The sequence below is a fragment of the Taudactylus pleione genome, unplaced genomic scaffold (genome assembly GCF_031769625.1).
Source record: "Taudactylus pleione unplaced genomic scaffold, aTauple2 ptg000245l, whole genome shotgun sequence".
In the NCBI taxonomy this organism is placed as follows: Eukaryota; Metazoa; Chordata; class Amphibia; order Anura; family Myobatrachidae; genus Taudactylus; species Taudactylus pleione.
In genome coordinates this window covers 1,471,947-1,494,072 of record NW_028284647.1, presented here as the reverse complement: position 1 = coordinate 1,494,072, position 22,126 = coordinate 1,471,947, and the positions used below count along the sequence as shown (strand labels likewise).

General features: G+C 44.9%; 1 protein-coding gene across 4 annotated transcripts in view; it reads right to left on the bottom strand.

Moving 5' to 3' along the window:
* DLG2 (discs large MAGUK scaffold protein 2) overlaps positions 1 to 22,126 on the bottom strand; it is a 1,239,761-nt gene that overhangs the window by 714,105 nt on the left and 503,530 nt on the right. For 2 of the 4 annotated variants that reach the window (XM_088479799.1, XM_088479801.1), the window contains exon 1: positions 13,105 to 13,340. The exons of the other annotated variants lie outside the window; for them this stretch is intronic. In XM_088479799.1, the coding sequence (XP_088335925.1) occupies positions 13,105 to 13,182 (78 nt within the window). In that variant the 5' untranslated portion in view covers positions 13,183 to 13,340. Of the gene's footprint in view, positions 1 to 13,104; positions 13,341 to 22,126 lie in introns of those variants that run through there. 4 annotated transcript variants of the gene reach the window in all.

The window sequence follows — 22,126 nt, the reverse complement described above, 5'->3', positions numbered from 1 at the left end:
ATACGATGGGACAGAGAAGCTATATTCATGTTCTGCACAGTGTGTAATTGTATGGATACAGGTGGGATGGTGTAGGTGCACTACTCAGGAGTGGGTAATGATTGTTAATTATTATAGATACAGATGTCATTGTAAGATACGTGTAAATTGTACTAAAAATGATATTTCTTTATGATTGCATTTGTGGTATACTGGTTTACAAGTAGGAATTGTGTTATACAAGTTGGTGGCATCAATGAATATCCTCCGAGGTAAAGGTGAAGCACGCTTACTATATGTACTGTGGTGAGAGGGGTTGTCTCTCACCTGAATTGCCCACATTCCTCTGGGATCAGCTCCCTCCAAGGGAGGCCAGAGTGAAGCCTATGCAGTGACAGTGGAGGTGTGGAATTCCAGGTTGTCACAGTGGGAGAGTAAATAAGCCCGGCACATTCTGCAGCTGCAATAGAATACGGAACTCCGGGTTCTCCAGGTCGCCCTGAGCCAGCAGGAAGTCAGCAGCACAGAAAGAGTTTAAAACTCTCAACTGCCTGATGCTCGGAGCCCTGATGCTGACTAGCGGCCAGGTTGTAGGGTATAGTGTTGCAGTACCAGGGAAAGGGCTATGCTGGGAGAGCATGGCCGATTGTGGCTGCAAGCCACTGCTGACTGCTAAGCAGGAGGAGTGCTGGGACATTTGCTTTATTTGTTTATGTTATGCTCATGTATGTTAAAGTGCAGTGTCTGCTGCCATTAAAGACACTGCCTTACAGAGTACCTGCCTGACTGGAGTCCTCACTTCTAAACCCTGTGTTACAGTACTTATTGGGGCATATCCGCACACAACATAACGGGAAGTAGGGTGAACAAAGGACCCACATACTGGGTTGCACACACATATACAATAGACAACAGCTGTTGTAGAACTACACACCCCAACATGCCTTGCACCAGTTTTAGTAAGGCCATATAGTGAAACTGTGGCAGGGCATGCTGGGACGAGGAGCCGGGAGCAGGCAGACGTAAACTCAGTAGTACAGTAGGCTAAGAGGAAAGGAGTCATAAGGTGAATAAACTACAATGGGTAAAGAGAATGGGGGGAAGTGTTTGGAACCGCTGGGAGTGTGGGCCTCATTCAGAGGCGGTCGGAGGATGCAAGCGGTCGCTCAGAAACTGGGCGGCCACTTGCATCCTGACCGCCCGCCTCTGCTGCGGTCGTTAGGCTGTGGGTTAACACCCACAGCTCTAACAACCGTTCCGGTGATGGTCGTGATGGTCAGAGACCATCGCGACCATCGGGGCTTACGACGAGACCCTAGGGTAGGGTCTCCCTTGTCGTAAGCCCCGGAGAGCTTCTGGCTCTGTCAGAGCCGGAAGCTCTCCACTGAGGCCGCCCCCAAACGGTAGGCGTTCCCATGGGAACGCCTCCATTTGGGCTGCCGCCCCCCCGGCCCGCCTTCCAAACGGGGCGAGCTGTCAATCAACAGCAACAGCTCGCCCCTTTTGGATCGAGACCCGCTACGACCGGCGCTGTCGGTCATAGCGGGTCTCACGCATGCGCACGCCGGCGCCGTCGTGCACATGCTCTGTGGGGGCCATCGACCCGGTCCGAGCGCATCGGCGCTAACGACCGGGTCTGAATGACCCCCTGTGTGCTTTGGGTACAAAAAGGTTAATTTAAATGTATTTTTATAACTATGCAACCATTGGTTTAGGAATAGGAAACTGTATTGTAGCAGCATGAATGCATTCCAGTACCAATGAGCTAGGTTGTGTACAAATAAAGCGTGAATCGAGTATTGGTTGTGATCATGACTTTTTGAAATAGTGAGCTTCCATCTTCATTTTGCCCTTCTTTTTAATGCCATTCTACACTGTATTTGTATTTTTATTTGACATCATTTTTAGTTGATTGTGCAAGAAAACTGTCAGTTCCTTCTGCTGTGTGGTGTGGCTGGGATTGCAGGATTAGGCAAATACTGTATTCAACGGTAGAGTTTAGATCGTTTTGCTCATCTCTACTTTCCAATTACTGAAATCGGAGACCTGAACTAAGGACCCAGCCTTCCCTCCGCAACACAACACTGGGAGAGGTACAGGTTACACAACTTCATTCCAGAAATGTACTTGTAATCTAACGCAGACCTGGATAGCTAATAACCCACAGAAATTGCTTCTGGTGCCTCTGCGTTGGCTCTTTAATAGCACCCAGTGGTTCCAGGATTTGACTGACTGTCTTGTGGATAGAGACGCTCAAACTATTTGCGCCTCGGCTTTATTAACTTTTGGACAAAACCCATTTAAAATATTTTGCACTTTAACTATTATGTTGTGTTTTATAAGCTGCTAATTATAACGTGAGACGAAAAATTTGTGTCTGCAGTTACTAAAAAAAAACCAACAATGATTAAACAAATGATAAAATTTTGCCTTTTCTTTTCTTAATTGCTACATTTTTAATTTTTTTTTATATTCTGTTTTAATTATTAATTGGAACATTATTATTGTGTTCAAGTTCAAATTTTCTGTTTTCGTTAAAATAAAATCTGAAATAATGTACAATGTGGCATTTTAATCTGGAATAAACTAGGCTTCAAGTCTTATTTTTATGTAATATCTATTATTTTAATTCAATCATTTTTTTCCTCTTCCCCTCTAATTCTGATATTTAATTATTCTACCACTCCTGATGTTTCTTTTTCTCCTAGTAACCAGACTTCTCTTCAAATTCATGTTAAGCATCAGTCAACACCAAGGGGTATATTTACTACAGTGCGGCTTTTTAGAAGTGGAGATGTTGCCCATAGCAACCAATCAGATTCTACTTTCTATTTACCTAGCACCTTCTAGAAGATAAATGCTAGAATATGGTTGCTATGGGCAACATCTTCACTTCTAAATACCCGAACTTTAGTAAATATACTCCCAAGAATCATTTTTGCAAAGAATTTGCTTTGCAGATGAGACTTTCTTTCACAAACCTATTGGAATAAATATATTATACCCCAAAATCCAATTAAGCCCTACAATTATAACAATACCACATAATCCTTCTCTATCGGTCTTTCTAGCTGTGGGCCTGATTTAGAGATGTGCGCTAATCCCGCTGTGCCTGCATCTCCGGTTGGAGAGGACTAGCATGTAGCTGAGTTCCCCGGCAGCAGGTGAGTTCCATCAGCGCTTGTCTGATTTGGCGCCTGTTTACCCTATTTATGTACCATGCTAAACAGTATGTTTATGCTCATGATGAATCTGGTCGCACCACCGAAACGGCCGTCGAGCATAGGACCGTCCATAACGCATGTGGTCACCAGGCTTTGCTAAGTATTGATTATGTACTACACCTGTGGCATGCATTCTTTAGTCACCCGATTGAACATGGCCACATCAGTAACATAAATTATTCTTTTTCAATGGAGTTTGTTTGGTGTGCTGACCTCGTTTTTTTGATTCTTGCTAAGGATCAATACAGCCATTTATATATATATATATATATATATATATATATATAATTATTCCCACCAGGAGAGCGAGTTGTAATTAGGATGTGACTATGATGGTATCCTAGGAATTAATTATTGGAGCAGCCATATTCTCCAAGCTAAGCCCGCAGTCCTTCACCTGCAGGAGACCAGGGGCAATTAAGGGGTCTTGATGAATGAATCATGTTGTTTAACACTGTATTTCTCCCTTTCTCATGTGGCATAACTGTATTTATGACCACACAGCTATGTTAAAATTGCACGCTCCAATTATTAACACTTACTCAATACTTCAAATCTCCAGAAATAACCTGATTTACAGTTCCAGTACTTAATTGCAATAGGTGTTGACATATTTTCTGCATTAGTAAGTAAGTGTGAAATTTATACTCGGGCTGTCTCCAGCATCACATATCACCCTCTATACACAGTACCCGTAATTATATTTCTATCACACATCCACGTACAGCCACTTACCATCTGTTCCGCCCTCTCCATTCCCTTTAAATGTAACAATTCATGCCCAGGATATGGAGGCAAGTACTAGGGAACTAAGGGCTCATTTGCATAAAACCGCATATTTAATCATTTTACGAATATGCATCTATTATCAATGCTATGTTCCAGGCCTGGTACTTTAAGGGTGGCATGGCTATTGGGGAATGGCCAGGGCTTATTATGCCTATCAGGCCTCTATGGAGATGCTGTGCCACTGCATAGTGACTTTGGAGGGGATGTGGCCACACAATATCAGTGCCCTCCCTGCGCCCTTAATATGCGGATGGGTTAATGTGCATACTTAAAGCAACAGTATAGTCTGCCTTTACAAGGAGGTGTCTTGCAAATTTACAAAGTTTGTGAAAAGGGCTCTTTGTACTAAGCAGGGACAGCAGGGCCGGCTCCAGGGTTCAGAGCACCCTGTGACGGCCCTTCAGAAGGCGCCCTAACATCGCGCGCAGCTTCCAAATTTGGGGGCGTGGCTAAATTACCATAGGCCACGCCCCCTGTGTGACGTTATTTTGAGGTGTGCTCCAAATAATGTCAGACTGGGGGTAAAGCCCAGCACTCCGTCACTGTCTGGGCTTCCCCCAGCCCTCTCCCGTCAGTAAATGGTCACACTCCAGGGACACTCCGGGGGTCCGGCACCGCCGCACAGCTGCGGTGGTGGGGGTCCCTAACCTCCCGATTTGACCACCCGCGGGCCACTTCGGCCCGCGGGTGGAACAGCGGGACAGTGCTGTCCCACTGAAATCGGGATGCTGGGGAGGGGTGACGTACCTCTACGGGTGGCGCCCCTGTGCGACCGCACTGGTCTAACACCACTAGAGCCGGCCCTGGGGGACAGGTTATGTTGCAGTCAGGTCCGGCGCTACCATTAGGCAGCTGCCTAGGGCGCCTAAAATCCTTGCACCAACCCTGGTTGTACTTTGGGCCATGCCCCCAAATAAATAAAAAGATTCAGATTTTGTTACGTGTGGTATTTATTTAAATGATTGGAGATTACAGTAACATTAAAGCTGCACAAACAGTTAATAATAATATAATATATATTTAGTTACCATCATGGTAAAACATATTTTCTGTTATTGTGCACATAAAGGACCTCATTCAGACCCGGTCGCAAGCGCTGAGCGCTCGCAACCGGTTCGATGTTTAGGCCCTGTGCAAGCGCAGCGGCCGCACTGCGCGTGTGCAAGCCCCGGAGTGAGAGAGAAATTGTCTCGCTCCGGAGCTCACTACAAAAGGGGCGGCTGTCGATGTTGATCGACAGCTCGCCCCATTTTGGAGGCGGGCCGGGGGGGGTGGTTTCACAAACGGAGACGTTTGCCGTTTTGTGGGCGGCCGCACTGACATCAGCAGTGATGTCAGTGGGGAGCTTCCTGCTCGATCAGAGCAGGAAGCTCCCTGGGGCTTGCGGTTACCGAGACCCAACCTTCGGGGCTCGTCGCAAGCCCCAATGGTCGCGATGGTCTTGACCATCGCGACCATCAACCTGGTCGGTCGCTAAGGCTGTGGGTGGTAAGCCACAGCTTAGCTAGCGACCAGGAGGCCGCACTTGAAAAGTCAAGCGGCCGCCCTCATTCAGAGCAAGCGCTCGCTTCTTGCGACCGCCTCTGAATGAGGGCCAACGTGTGTAGAGATTTTTCAATGACTGAATTATTAGTAGTTGTCTCTTTTGGGTTTTTTTTTTTTTTTCCTAAAGTAAGAAATAATCCTCTCCAAAGAGAACCAGGAATTATTAAAAAGCCCTTTACTAGGAAAGTTTTGAGAAAATAAATTTTTTACTGCATAAAGAAAAGACAAATTCTACCTCCTAAAGACTTAGGAATATGGTGTAAATTTGTATAGCAATCCCATCATATACATTTTTAAGAGCATTTTCAGATTGATCCAGCAGTACAGAGAATTCCCTATAGGGGATCATACCTGAGTAATTGCTAGCAATAGGTATTGTATCACCTACGACCTGTGCTGCTGCCCACATCAGCTCTTCCAATAATTGGCCTCTTCCTCTGAGCACAATAAGTGACACAACTGCACTGTGGGAAGACGTGTATCCTTGGCAACATGTAACATCTTCCAACACTACTATGTCAATTAACCAGATAGCATTAATGGCTTACATAGAGACAAGGTTATATGCTAAATGGCCAAAAGTATGTGGACACCCCTTTTAGTGTTTGGCCATTTCAGTCCCACCTATTGCTAACATTGCTTAAAGGTACAGCAAATCAGCCGTACAGCTATGTAACTTTCCAAACTAAAACATTAGCAATAGAATGGGTTGTACTAGATGCCACCTTTCCACCACGTCCCGTTTCAACCCTGCTAGATCCGCCGTGGTCACCTGTACGTACTGCTATTGTGAAGAGGAAACGTCTAAGGGCTACAACAGCTCAACCATGAAGCGTTAGGCAGGGCCAGATAAGGGTCACATGGACCTGTGGCTGAAAATGAACAATCGATAATTTGTGAGAAGAGAAGGCGCGGTAACCAGTGCTGGTTGCGTGTGACCAGTGCTTTATGGGTGTGGCTAGTGTGGGCATGTAGATCACCTACACTCATCTCTACTACATCAGTCCCAATGTCTACCTAAATACAATAACAATGAAATACTTATCATTTGTGGCCAGTTGGGTGCCTGGTCATAATCATGTTTTCATGAAGATGGGCCTATTTTATGTAGAGGCCTGGAGCTGTAGTCCCTTCCACCCTATTGGTAATCTAACCCTAGCATTAGGCCACACAAGCTCCTAGAACACCAGCACAAGGACTGTGCATTGGGAGTTTCATGGATTGGGTTCTCATGGGCGAGCAGCTGCACACCAGCCTCAGAGCACCATGCACACTTCCATGCCTCGGCTGGAATGATGTAAAGCAAATCACCATTGGATGCACGAGCAGTAGGAATGTGTTCCCTGGAATGACAGATCTGGTTACACTACCTGGCAATTTCATAGATGAAAATGGTTGTGTCATTCTTGTTCCTGTTTTTCATGGCTTGGACTAGGGGCCTGATTCAGAGCCGCTCGTATGCGGCCGCTCGTTCGCTCCGAGCGATGTTTGCCCAACTGCGCATGCGTACGGATCGTAATACGCATGCGCGAACCAGTCAGTGCGGCCGAAAATCGTTTGTTCACCAAATAGCGAATGCCTGCTATTTTGAGTGACAGGAGGAGGCGTATGTGGGTGGTAACAGGGGAAGGTGCTTGAAAACGGGGAGTGGAGATCCGAACGCAGGCGTGCTTAAAAGTCAAAACGGGCGTTTTAAGGGTGTGCATAATTAACACAGCAGCGTCATTGACCACGTCACTGGGTTATTTTATAGCCAGAACTGCTCGCAAGATTGTGGTAGCAAAAACCAACCACAAGAATAGCGAGCAGTTCATACGCTGGTCGATGTACTCGATTAATCTAATAAATAGCGGACATGACGTAGGATGCGAGCGGTCAGGGGGCGTATTTTTTCAAAAAATGACCGCAAGTTTTGTTCGCTCGTTCAGACATAGAGGCGTGAACAAACCGCAAAGAGCGAACGGTTCATTTGAATAGCCACCCCTATTTTCTGGACGAGCGACCGCAAATAGCGTCCGGCTCTGAATCAGGCCCTAGGTCACTTAGGACCTCATTCAGACCCGCTCGCAAGCGGCCCAACGGTTTGCGAATGCACACGCGCACGCTTCGTTCTGCGCGTGCGTGAACTACTCTGTGCGATCTCTGCCAGCTCGCTCGACCAGCAAATACAGCCCAGTGAAATGAGTGACAGGAGAGGCCGTTTGTGGGTGGTAACAGGGCAGGACACTAATAACGGGGGAGTGGAGGTGCGAGCGCAGGCGTGCCTGAGTGTTTTAACGCCGTTTTTAAGGCGTGCATAATTAACAGGCAGCGTCATAGTACATGTCACATGCTTGTTTTTTACACTGAAGTCCTTTAAGTGCTTGCGGCAGGGTAAGGCTACCACAAGCGCTGCGATCGATACTGATGGTCCTCGATGTACCAATGTTTTAATACACTTCCTGGAGATGACGTGCGCTAGTGGGCGTCTCAACATACGCTAATGGGTGTCTGCATACACAGAGTGATCGCTCGCACAGCCAAAGTGGGTGTGCTTATGCCTTGGCGAGCGATCGCTTCCCATGGCGTCACTTTGACAAATTTGCATACGCTGGATGCGAGCGATCGCATCTAGCGAGCGGGTCTGAATGAGGTCCTGAGTAAGGGAAATATTATTGTTGCAGCACACTAGAGAATTATGCGCTTTCACCTTTGCGACAACAGCTTAAGGAAACCCGTTACCTGTTTCAGCATGATAATGGCCCCGTGCAAAAAGCATGCTCCATTAAAAATGGTTTGCACAAGTTTGGTGATTGGCCAGCACAGAGACTTCACCTCTATCAGCTTTGGGATGAATTGGTTGAAAAGTTTACTGCGAGTCAGCCTTATCACTCAATATCAGTGCCCAACCTGACGTAGGGGCCTATTTATCAATTAATATTTGCGGGATATCCTCCAAAAATGGGTACCTTCAAACAGGGGCGCCAAGAGCCACGCCGGTCCTGGGGGGAAGAATGCCTAATGGTGGGAGGCGTGGCCACGTCCCCTTAGGGAAAAAACAATCAAACATTCTTGCAGTGCTGCGAAGAGGCGCTGGGGAGACCGGGCATGCGCTGTAGTGCACCCAGCTTCCAAAGGAGAAGTGATGCCATTAATGCGATAATTTCCCTTCTAACACACTGCAGGGGCCCCTGTTGGAGTATTTTAATACATTTGGGTGAACCTTAATTTCTTATTGCTGCGATCAGCTACAATAGGACATTATAGTTATCGGGTGTAAAGCCCGATAATAAATATTCCCTACGATGCTCTTGTTTCTGAATGAATGTGAATCCCCCACAGCCATGTTCTCAAATCTAGTGTTCTCTCCATCCCAGGAGTGCGGAGGCTATTAACAGCGAAAGATGGGACCAACGTTCAATGAATGCCCATGGTTTTGGGATTAGATGTTTCACATGCACATACTGGTATGGGTGTGATGTTCGAGTTTCCACAACATTTTGACCATGGACTTCTGTCACTTGATGGTATTATACCTATCTTGATGCTTGAGATATGATATTTCCAAAGTAGAGTCACATACAGTAGTATCGCAGGTTGGCAAAGGATTAGCTGCAAAACATCCTTCAGTAAGATGACATATACTGTATCGCAGCACCAGCTGGGGGTGAAATCCTCTACATGAAAAGCAAAACTGCGATACTGTGTGATCCCGTTCCTTGTGAGTTATTGTTATGTGGACCCAGATATATACTTACAGGGAGATCATCTTTACGCTCATGCACCTCTTCTATATAAAACATCCTCCCAATTACTGTCTTCCCTGATACACTGTATGCACAATGCTTCATATGTCTGTTTATGTACAATACATGCATTTATAATAGAAATGTCTTTGTTCTCAGTGTTAACAGCACAAATCATGGCCACCTCCTGCCAGAGAGACTGATATTCTAGAACTGATGTAAGTGGATATACAATGTGTAGAAAACTATCACTTTAATTTTAGTAAGATAAGCAACCCTTCATAAATTCAAATGTCGTAGATCCAGAGAAGGACAAAACAAATTTTTCAATGTTTGGCACCCTAAGGAAAAATACAGCTTTTCTTCCTGATCCCCAAAATGGCTACAGGTATCAGAGTAGATTAACTAAAGCTTCCACAGTGCAGTGGAGATGTTGTTATTAGCAACCAATCAGATTCCAGCTATAATTTATCTAGGACAATATAGAAAATAATAGCTGGAATCTGATTGGCAGTATAGGCAACTCCTCCCCTTTTTTTATTTTTAGACTTTTTAATAAACCTACCTCATTTTTCTGCTAGACTCGTCACCGCCTTGTGTGGTAAGGATTTTCACAGCTTAATCTACTTACAGTAAAGAACCCTTCCATATGGTTAATTAGGTTGCCTATAATGTGCCTTATTTGCAAAATAAATAAATGGAGTAAATCTTCTATCTAATTTAACATGTCCATTCCCTTATATTAATGAGGCATTTGCTTCTAAACCTTCTCCTCTGTACAGAGGCAGCCCAAAGCATAGACAACTTTGTCCCCAACTAAAGGGAGCCCGCCAGTCAGAGCCAGGTTGAAGGCACTTGGCCTGGGACCCATTTACTCAGAGGGCCCCCCGCCACCTCCACCGATCGGATCACCTATGTTAATGGATCATCTAATAACTAGATCTGTGACGTAACCTCACATGCAATCACATTCCCTGCTGATTGCCTCGTCCTACTCCAACATCCATGACTTCTCCCGTGATCCTCCCATCCTCTGGTACTCGCTCTTCTGCCCGATGAGATGTTTATAGGGGTTAAAACGTTACCTGAAAATGCACCTGTTTATTTAAGCCCAACAGCCCTCCTCATACTATTAGCTCATGGCCTCTGTCATCTCTCCTCATCTCTTCTCAGTTCACCTCTCATCCCCTTGGAAAGCTATCAAGAGGAGTATAAAACATTTTGTCGACATTCATTATGTTGACATGGCCACTATGTCGGCATGCGACATGTCAAGACGCTAGCAGTGTCAACATTGACCAGGTCAACATTTACTAGGTTGACACTGATGAAATGCTGACATAATTAGAATGTAGCTGCTCCAGCGGTGTCTTCCGGGTCCGACGATCACCTGATGACAACTTCTGGTAAATTCAAAGGCACTTCCAGTGGTGAGTATGCCTAACCCTCCCCCCTAGTGCCTAACCCCTATCCCTCCCCCCTAGTGCCTAACCCTAACCCTCCCCCCTAGTGCCTAACCCTAACCCTCCCCCTAGTGCCTAACCCCTAACCCTTCCCCTTGTGCCTAACCCTCCCCCCTAGTGCCTAACCCCTAACCCTTCCCCTAGTGCCTAACCCCTAACCCTTCCCCTAGTGCCTAACCCCTAACCCTCCCCCTAGTGCCTAACCCCCCCTAGTGCCTAACCCTCCCCCTAGTGCCTAACCCCTAACCATCCCTAGTGCCTAACCCTCCTCCCCTAGTGCCTAACCCCTAACCCTCCCCCCTAGTGCCTAACCCCGAACCCACCCCCTAGTGCCTAACCCCTAACCCTCCCCCTAGTGCCTAACCCCTAAAAATCCCTAGTGCCTAACCTCTAACCCTCCCCGTAGTGCCTAACCTCTAACCCTCCCCTAGTGCCTAACCATCCCTAGTGCCTAATCCTCCCCGTAGTGCCTAACCCTAACCCTTCCCCCTAGTGCCTAACCCCTAACCCTCCCCCCTAGTGCCTAACCCATAATCCTCCCCCTAGTGCCTAACCCCTAACCCTCCCCCTAGTGCCTAACCCCTATCTCTCCCCCTAGTGTCCAATCTCAACCTCCCCTCCTGTAGCCTATTTCAACCCCTCCCCTTCTGTTGTCTAACCCTAACCTCCCCGCCACCCACAGCCTAGCCATACCCCTCCCATTGTCTAACCCTAACCCCCCCCCCCCCCGCAGTGTAACCCTAACTCTCTGCTGCCGGTCTGCGCAGAATGTTGGCATTTCACATGTTGACATATCACTGTATGATGCCTTTTTTCATATTACATTATTTGCTTATACTATTGAAGTTGTCCCTGTAAGGTGCCACGGTGACACAGCGGCATCTTATAAATAAAGAATTGTTTTTGTAATTCAAAGAATACATGAAATCACATTGATCCTAGTTATCAATAAGGGTGTAAATATCAGTAAGATTTAATGTCCACCAGTTCAGCCATGTCCTTAGATGCAGAAGTAGATACAACGCAGGAATATACTATTGAAATGGTAACATCCTCATTCGGGGGTCTCAGGATTGTACAGGTGTGTAACAGCGCTATTGCAATGCTTGGTATCTTATTACAAATACACACTCTTGGCTTTAGTCTGTACACTGATTTCTTCTAGATGGCACAGATATGTAAAGTTTTTTCTCCCAGTAAAATGTTTTTCCATTGCATTGTACAGTAACAGAGTATCATGCCATGTATAAGTGCTACAGTAATCTGAATGATTCTTGTGTAGTTGGCAGTTTCTGACACCAGTGTAACAGAAGCATCTAAGTGCTGAAGATGAGAACACTTTGCTAAAATAATCGATTTCATTTAGATACTGTATTAGGATATTTAACTCAATGTTCCTTAATGCAACAAAGAGTCATGGTACAGTAGATACATAACACAAACTTAAGTTAAGGATTATTTTAAAGTTTGCAGATGTGAATGTTGCATAACAGCTAATACATTCAGTAGTTACCAGCAATTTTATATAGTTTCCAGGGAAACTTTGCGGCTGAGACACTATCTCCAAGCACCGTGGGTCTCTAAAATGAGCTCATGATTTCTCAACTAAATTATAATGCCCAGTAAATAAGTATATATGGTAGGTATCATAGCTAAGAGGCAGGAAAAAAGCATTGTGTGTTGTGCACTTTAACAATAGTAAAAAAATAGGGACATTTAAAAATTCTCTCTAAAACCTGGGACCTGTCCGATTGGCGCAGTCGGCAGGTAAACAAATAACAATGTTAAGATCCATAGTTACTGTATAATAGTAAAAATAAGATTATCTACTGTATATAGACCAAAGTAAATGGCAATGAGGAAGCAAGTTGCCTAGAAAGGTGTCTTGCAGTGCACAAGTAGTGTGGCCAAATATTGCAGTGCACAAGTAGTGTGGCCAAATATTGCAGTGCACAAGTAGTGTGGCCAAATATTGCAGTGCAACTTATACAATTGATATCTGTTGCTTTCAATAATAATACATTGAGCACAAATACTGATACACCTATAAAAATGTACAGCCTAGAGACAAGCGATGGATAACATCATTCACTGAACAGAATAGGATCAACTGGGATCCACACAACAGAATAGGATCAACTGGGATCATCTGAGCTTTCTTTGCACAGTAGTTATTCTTCCAGGAGTCAGAAGTGGTACAGAAATTGGATTTGCAGAAAATGTATATTCTTACAAACAAAAAAAAGAAGGAATGATAAACATTTATACTCAAACACTATCGAAAGAACCAAATAAATTTATATATATATATATATATATATAAACAAAATAACAAAATTACAGACTGGTTTATAAATGCATTTGCAACCTAGTTTGTACCTTTTGTAGTTTGGCTTTCCTGGCGTTATGGACGAAGCGGCGCCCCAGCTTCTTGGCGTACCAGATAGAGGCAAACATTTCTTTTCAGATGAGAGGCAGTTTAGTCTCGGTGTGCTAAATGCAAAGGTCCCAACTGTACAGCTCTGTGGCTACCAGCTTAGAGATGCTGCTGGTGGCTTTACTCGTCACTGGTATGACAATGCGTGGGAAGCCTGAGGTTTTCAGTCTGCAGGTATATTTACATACAGCCAGCAGGGTGGCTTCTACAATGAAGCGTCGTTTGCATCCAGCTCACATCTAGTCTGCTAAGTGCTTGTCTGCAGTTCTTTAGGAAAGACGGTTGCTAACTGTGAGGCTGCAGTAGGCTGGAACGTAACTCTCGCATCACCCCCTTGCCTCTTAGGATCTCTTAAATACGTGTCAGTAAGTGATGACAAGAGCAATGCGTTTGTATAAAGACTTTGCAGAACACAGACGCCTCTCTGTTACTAGGATGTCATAATCCTCGGCCATAAACTGCAGTGCGAGCAACGTTAAACATAATTGTTCATTGGCTTTACTAGTGTTAATCCAATCCGCAAGAGAATAATTGAGGAACTATTTAATGTACTATTGTATAGTCCAGTGGTTAAATGGTATTTATTTAAAACTGTTTTAACGAGCAGGTGTCATCTTTAATTTACAGAGTTTTTTAGTGTTTATCGCATTTAAAATTCAAATTTATTTTTTTCCCTATTAAGGGTGGAATGTTCACTTCCAGTAAGATATTAGTACAGAATGAGTGGACTTTTTTATTTAAAGAACGGTTTTGGTATCTAAGACATGGACTCTCACATTGTTCTGGTCAAAGGCAAAAGAAACACCTTTTGCATCTTTCATATCAGTCTGTTAGGTAGAATAATATTCAGCCAGGAAAGAGACAACAACTGCTGGTAACCCGGCGTCGCTTTACTGTATTCCACGGTGTGCAAGAAACCGGTTGAAGTGAAACTTTTCTATTCATGTAAAACTGCCATAAAGATTACAGGTATGATTGTGCCTTCAAAAATATATATATTTATTTAATTGAACCGGATGTCTACTGCAGCCCTTTTTGTATGAGTATATATAGCTTATACACATTAGTATATAGGACCTTTCGAGCAGCCCCCCCTCACATTACCCCAGTCAAGCCATCTCTTGGCTGATTCCTGGCTCCCAGCCTTGTCCCTTACTCACCACTGTCCATTCACTCCTCCCTCACAGACACAAACACACCAATCAGCCATAACATTAAAAACACTGACAGGTAAAGTGAATAAAGTTGATTATCTCATTACAATGGCAAAAGTCAAGGGGTGGGATATATTAGGCAGTTGTTGAAGTTGATGTGTGGGAGACAGAAAAATGGGCAAGCAGAAGGATTTGGGTGACTCTGACAAAAGCCAAATTGTGATGGCTAGATGAGCGGGTCAGAGCATCTCCAAAACGGCAGGTCTTGTTGGGTGTTCCAGTATGCAGTGGTTAGTACCTACCAAAAGTGGAACATGGAAGGACAACCGGTAAACTGACAACAAGGTCATGGGCGCCCAAGGCTCATCGATGCTTGTGGGAGAGAGGTTACTGCAGCTCTTCTGGTCCGAACCCTCAGAAGAGCTTCTTTGCTGAAAAAGTGAATGGTGGCTATGATAGAAAGGTGTCAGAACCCACAGAGCATCACAGCTTGCTGCAAATGTTTGATCTGCTGGGAAACTTTCGGTCCTGGCATTCATGTGGATGCTACTTTGACACATTCCACCTGCCTAAACATTGTTGCAGACCAAGTACAGTGTCACAGCTGCTGACACTTGAGACTCCTGGGAGGCACAATAAACTGGGGTGGCTTTAGGAATGATCTTTTCATGAAATCTCGATAGCACAGAATAAAAGTAAATAGAATTTATTCACAGGAGAAATATAATAGCAGCGTCTCACATAAAGTCTCAACAACACTGAGGTTCACATAAGCAGCACAGATGGTGTAATGGTTAGCGTTACTGCCTCACAGTACTGAGGTCGTTGGTTCGATACCCACTACGGCCCTAACTGTGTGGAGTTTGTATATTCTCCCTGTGCTTGCGTGGGTTTCCTCCGGGTACTCCGGTTTCCTCCCACACTCCAAAAATATACTAGTAGGTTAATTGGCTCCTAACAAAATTACCCCTAGTGTGTATGTGTGTGTGTGTGATAGGGAATATAGAGTGTAAGCTCCACTGGGCAGGGACTGATGTGAATGGCCAAATAATCTCTGTAAAGCGCTGCGGAAAATGTGTGCGCTATATAAATAACTGATAATAAATAAAATAAATAAATAATAATAAGCAATAATGAATATAGGAGAAAACCCCCCATAGAGTCTTTAACACAAAAAGTTAATATGGTAGGGAACCCCGAGTCCAGTATGAGGCTAACACCTCAGGATGGTATAGAGGAGCTTCACCAGGGTGGAACCCTGTAGTGATGGAGATCCGGAGCAGAGTGAGCCCTGTGATGCGGTGAAAGATGGAGCAGGGTTGAGCCCTGTGATGCGGTGAGGTCGGAGCAGGGTTGAGCCCTGTGATGCGATGAGGTCGGAGCAGGGTTGAGCCCTGTGATGCAGTGAGATCGGACCAGGGTTGAGCCCTGTGATGCGGTGAGGTCGGAGCAGGGTTGAGCCCTGTGACGCGGTGAGATCGGAGCAGGGTTGAGCCCTGTGATGCGATGAGGTTGAAGCAGGGTTAAGCCCTGTGAAGTGGGATGGTTCTGGAACAGGGTTGAGCCCTGAGGTGTAACTAGAATCCGGAGCGGGGTTGAGCCCCGCGATGCAATGAAGATTGAAGCAGGGTTGAGCCCTGTGAAGCGGTGTGGTTCCAGAACAGGGTTGAGCTCTGCAGCGTGACTAGAATCCGGAACGGGGTTGATCCCCACGATGCGGTGATGATAACTGTAATGGTGCAATGGCTATGCTGAGCTCTGTAGTGCGGTTGGTAACTGGCATCAGAAGTTTAGCTGGAACATGAGCGGAGATATAGCAAATTCCACAGCAACCCACAGACACAGCAGGGATCTGGCAGGAGTCCAAGAAAGACCTGAAAGTAACGTTGCACAGACACTGAGACACAGTTAGTAACGGGCTTTATACTAGAGGTCTGTGATCCATAGGAAGTTCAGAACATGTGACCCAAATGGAATCAGGTTTGAAATAATGAGCAATCTAGGAATCCCACAACCTGACAACACCTTGGAAACAGATGATCACTTTAACTCTCTATTCCCTGTATGTGAAGAACGCCAGCAAGCAGGATAGCTCCTCCAACGACCATAAAGGAACTTTGGAAAAAGTAATCTATCTTTATGTACTGAAATAGTCGCAGTCCTGACATACAGCCTTTCATGGCAATAGTATACCCTGATGGGACAGTTTCTTTATATCAGATTGGCTAAATGGTCCCCTGTTGATGGCCCCGCCTACACAGGAACTAGTATTTCTAACCTTCACCCCAGCTCTATCCTAAACTATCCCATAGTGATAGGCCAGGGTTTACAAGATATTAGCTCCATCTTTTGAAATGTTAGCTTAGATCAGTGGTTCCCAAATTCGGTCCTCAAGGCACCCTAACGGTCCATGTTTTAAGGATATTCATGGTTGAGCACTGATGGTTAAATGAAAAGACTGAGGTACTAATTAAGTCACCTGTGCCCAAGCATGGTTATGCTTACAAGGCAGAACAAAGCTATTCCAGTGTTGATGCTGCTCCAACTGTAGATACAGGGGGTGATTCTGCAAAAATTGCAAAGCAGCACACAGGCAGCTTTGCAATTACATCCTTGCTGAAATGCAAATTAATCAGGAAGTGTATGACACCCCCTGCTGCATTTGCGATCCCAGCACTGCGACGGAGGTCGCAGGCTGGGATCACCATGGCGACCATCTGGTCGATGGTGGATGGAGCCGGGCCACCAGCCAGCTGAGTAAGCCTCAGCTTACTCAGGCTGGCCGGCTTGCGAGGCCAGGACACTGTGTTGATCGACACTGATCCTGGGCTTGCCACTTCTGGAAAACGGGATGGACACGCCCCCGTTTCTGAGAATGCTGGCCATCCCTGCCCCTTAAATGCCTGTCAATCAAGAAAAAGCACTGAATGATCTGCGTGTGACTACGCTGGACCCATTCTGCACACTTGCAGATTGGGTCCTGCGCACGCGCAGATTCCCGATAATTGGAAATCTGCGATCAGCACTGCACTTGCCTGCACTCCTGAATCAGGACCACAGTTAGGTAATTAGTTCAGGTACAGTAGCAGGTTTTCTGTCAGTGCTTTGTTTAGCTTCAGCTTTTCATTTGTAAAAACAGAGTCTGGAAATTAAATTCCTCCTCTCTATGAAATATGCAGTGAAGAAGCTCTCGTCTCTCATCCCAGGGTCTTATTTTCCACATTGCTTCCACTCTTTTCGGACTGGATCTTTGAAATTTGTACATTTATCACTAGTCCATTTAGACTAATTGCTGGCGTTAGAACAGAATACTATACTTTGTATCCAAGTTGTTTGGTCTCTCTTTGCATCTTGGCTTATGCCATGGGGGTAACTGCAAACTGTAGCATGGATGCCTGGTCTGTGATGGGTTCCTCCCTTGAAAGATTTGTTTCCAAACAGAAGAACTGCAATGAATTTAGGCATGGAAATTATATCCCCATGAACGGCCCATGATATGTGCTCCTTCCATGGTCTTTGCATTTCCAGAAGATCAGAAGCTAGGGGTTTGCTTGATGCAGCGGGAACTCTATAACACAACAAGAACCCATTCTGATGTTTGATGGGTGTTAGGGGTTTCATAGGCAATGTGTTTTCCTTGTTTTCTGCTTTAGAAGCCTTTTTTTTTTCTGGTTATTGCAATCTGCATATGTCATCCATGACCAGAGGTAAACAGATTATCAACCTCTTCCCTCGACAAATCAGGCACCCTTTTCTCATCAATCATGGTGAGGATTCTTATTGACCACACTCATCTGTACTTCATCGCATTCACTGTCGTACCCAGATGTGTCCTTCTTTAGAGTGGTTTCTGGACCTACTGCTGTGGTCCGTGTCATGAAACTTTTTTGTAGGCCTTTCTCTCAGAGATTGACTGATTCCCACTGATACAGTAACTCATCCCCACGCATTATTTGCTCCCATTAACGGTTACACGACTTTTTTTGGGCTGCACCAGCTCTGTGGAATGCCCTCCCACGCACAATAAGACTTTCCACTAGTCTCCAAACATTCAAGCGTTCCCTGAAAACTCACCTCTTCAGACAAGCTTATCAGATTCCAGAAACGACCACATAACCTTCATAGCTTCCATATCCAATTACATCACAGTCCACACATAACCTCACACATAGAATTTTCGTTCACATCCTCCTGACCCTAGGCCAACTTTCTAGTGTGACTGGATCATACAGCCCACCAAGAACCTCTGCAATCTTGCTGGACCAATTTGCAATATGTAGCACCTATCCTTGTGTATCAACACTTATGTCCCTATAGATTATAAGCTTGTGGGCCCTCTTACGTTTTATGTCTGGTTCTTACAACCCAGTCTTGTTCTATTAATGTTCTTTCATATTGTAAAGCGCAATGGAATATGCTGCGTTATATGAGAAACTGTTAATAAATAAATCATCAGAATCATCTGCGAGTGCTGAATCTTTTGTCTCGCAAATATTTTTCTTTGGTAGAACCTGTGTAACAATAGTCTCCCACTGTTTCTCGGGATGGGCATCTTGTTCCCTAGTAAAGCCATCACCTCACTGGCTTGCTTATTATACTCACTTTCCAGAGCTTTTGGAGTGATTTAGTGCCTCATACTGATTCTCAACAAAATTGTTAGTGTTTCTGTTGAAGGTCCTAGACATTAGCTTTACATATGAGTCTCATTGTCAGTGCTTTTCTAGTACTCCGTCTAATCATGCACCTGCTTGTTATGGGCTAAAGATTTAGATATTTGTCTCCAATGCCTCCTTTAGAGTTCCAAACAATCCCAGCGCTCTGATGGCTTCATCGCAGGATTCCGCTCCTACTTGATCATTTTCTTCTGCATATTTAATATTATAATATAGTAATGCTCTGTAGTATCCTCTGACATTACTACGGCATTAAGCAGAACCAATTTCCTACTGAACTGAAGACCAATTATCCAGAAACTCAGAATTGTCCAACATTTAATTTTTTTTTGTTTGACGTTAAGAAGTTAAATGTTGAAGGGTTGTTCTAAAACTTTTTGTTCTCGTTTACCCCCTCTCAGCAAGGGTCTGCAGGGAGGGAAGGGATTTCTCTTCTCCCTGACAACACTCCTGCAAGGGCTCAGATACATTTGCAACAATTTTTTTCTCATTATTTGTTTATATTTTACAGTCAGTGAATCTTTCTCCAGTTCACACCCCTCAAGTCTCACTTGTTAGGATTCAATTAAAGAGTCTCTTTTAAAATCATTGATGGGCAACTTTCTTCTGAGGACACCCTGTTTTTCCTCCGGTGTCCCTTTATATCTTTATTATTTTGCCACTATTGTGTTGAATTCTCTCTCTGTTTTGACTTTCCATATTGTAATGTGCTTTATTTGATGTGACACATGTTCTTCTGAACGTCTCATTAACAAAAATATTATACAAACAAAATAAAAGAAAATAAACATCCTCTTTGCTTTATTTCAAGACTCTACACTCCACTCCTGGTTGTAAATCTCTCCACATGGATCCCTAAAAAACTATATGCAATCTTCACAAACAGTTATGTTTTTCTTGCCAATGTTCTATCTGGATAAGCACAGTAGGGCTGTTTCTAGGTTGGAGGCAAAGCAATAAAAACAAGTAACTTTGGCCCTGATTCACTACCGATCACAACTGCGATTGCAATAGCGATTATGCACGCAGTCTCACTGCGATAGTATGCTAATCCACTGCGATCGTTCTGCCGTCGCAACACAACATAAGGACCTTACACACATCTGTAATACTTAGCAAGACTGCAAAACCATCGGTAACACTGAGTACCATCGCAGCCTCACGCACACTTGTACAAGCTCTGACCTTACTCAGAAATCGCTGACCTCATCGCACGCAGTGAAAGCCCGAGCTGCATATGGCATCGCAGCGGCTAATTAATGCACGCCCATGCAACAGCGTTCAAACGCACTGGCACGCCTGCCTTTCGCCCACCTCCCCTAAACGGTGCTTCCTGTCAATCAGTCTGCGATGGGTCTGCGTAGCCACTGCGATTGCAGTCCCGATCGCAGTGGAGTGTTCGTGCACGAGAGATGCATATGTCGAAAGCAATAATCGTCCGATTGTGTGCGTACTCGCAGTTATAATCGGTAGCGAATCAAGCCCTTTGTACAGTACCTTGGTAAAACCATGTTTCACTGCAGGGGGATGTGAAATGTGCACCGAGGTAGATTTGAGAGGAGCGGATCCTAACTCAGATCTAAATCTAAAGCTGCTCAGCAAGTGTGGGCTACATGCAGAAGCAGCCTGTATTTACCCTGCATGTAAAGATAATAAAATAAATGTATTTGCCCCCTAGCAGTGCACAATGGGCTGTCCAGGTGCAAAGTTACTTGTATTTTATTTATTTTTTTGCTTTGCTCCAATTCAGAATCAGACAACACATTTAGCTTGCTTTATTGTAACAAACTTCATCTTCATCCAGGTCAAAATCTTTTATACAGAACACAGGGCCTGATTCAGCAAGGAACGCACAGATGCAGACGCCCACAGTCGGTCGATGGTTCTGCTCTGCGTATGCATCGCAGTGCGCAAGTACCAACCGGCCAGTCGATGGCGTATGCATACGCAGGGAGTCCGCAGCCCCAGGGACAAGTGATTGACAGGAAGTGCCGTTTGTGGGTGGTGACGGGGGAGTGGTCAGGCGTGCCTGTGCATTTGGACGGTATTTCAAGGGCGTGCATAATTTAGCCCGTGCGCGGCGGAGGCAGCCTGAGGTCTAGTTGCACACAGGGAGTCTCGCTATGTCTGCGGGAGGGTCAGGTCAACCACTATTGTGCATATGGGTTCGATGGTACCGATGTTTCCGCTGTCTTGCCAGGTATGGAGGACGCAAGTAAAGGGAAGTGGGTGGTATTATGTAGTGCTGGGCGTCTGCTTATTCTGCTGCGATTGCCGTGCGTATGCATTCAGTAGCATATTCTCGCAGCGGCCGGGTGCGTGCGTCTGTACCCCTGTGTTCCTTGCTGAATCAGACCCACAGATTCTCACACTTGAAACGTCAGCAAAAATATATATTTTACCTCTTGACTTCTTCTTGTTAACAATTTTAACAGAGCCCAGTCCAGCCCCTCCTACCCCCCCTCCCCCCTGTGCAGGCATCGGTGCCCCCTGTGCTATTTATCTTTTTTTTTCTATTTGAGGGGGATTGGCCCGGACCCGTGGCAGTTCTCGGCCCCCTTTAATGTGACAACCACATATTACCAGCTTTTTCTCCACCACATTGTGATGGGGCATACAGAAAGCAGGACCTCTACATAGGTGTGGCTCAAAAACAACATCCTAACATGTTTGGGGTCTTACTTAAAATTGCTGGACCATCCTGGTTGGTAGGAGCATCAGTGACAAGTACAGCTCAACTTGCTAAATGTTTTACGCACTCAGGTGCTCAAATGAGTTGATTTGACGTCTGATTGAATTGGTAGAGTTTGACGGAATCAAATTTTGATCAAACCCGTCTCAAAGATACAGAACATTATGTAAATTTGAAGATCTTATTTTTGCTGGTAATGGAAATTGACCAGTTCTGCCTGTCCAGCTTAAATGGCTACATTGCATAGTATTCTTTCTGCTTTTCGTAATTGAACAGCGCACATTCCGATGTATGACGCTGATGTACAAATTCACCATTCATATGGAAAAATATTCTAAAAATAATTTACAAGGTAGCCATTTAACATTTAAGCTCGAACAAGCTGAAAGATGTACAAACCATCTCGATGATCTTAGGGTGGGTACATCGAAGTACATCAGCCCCC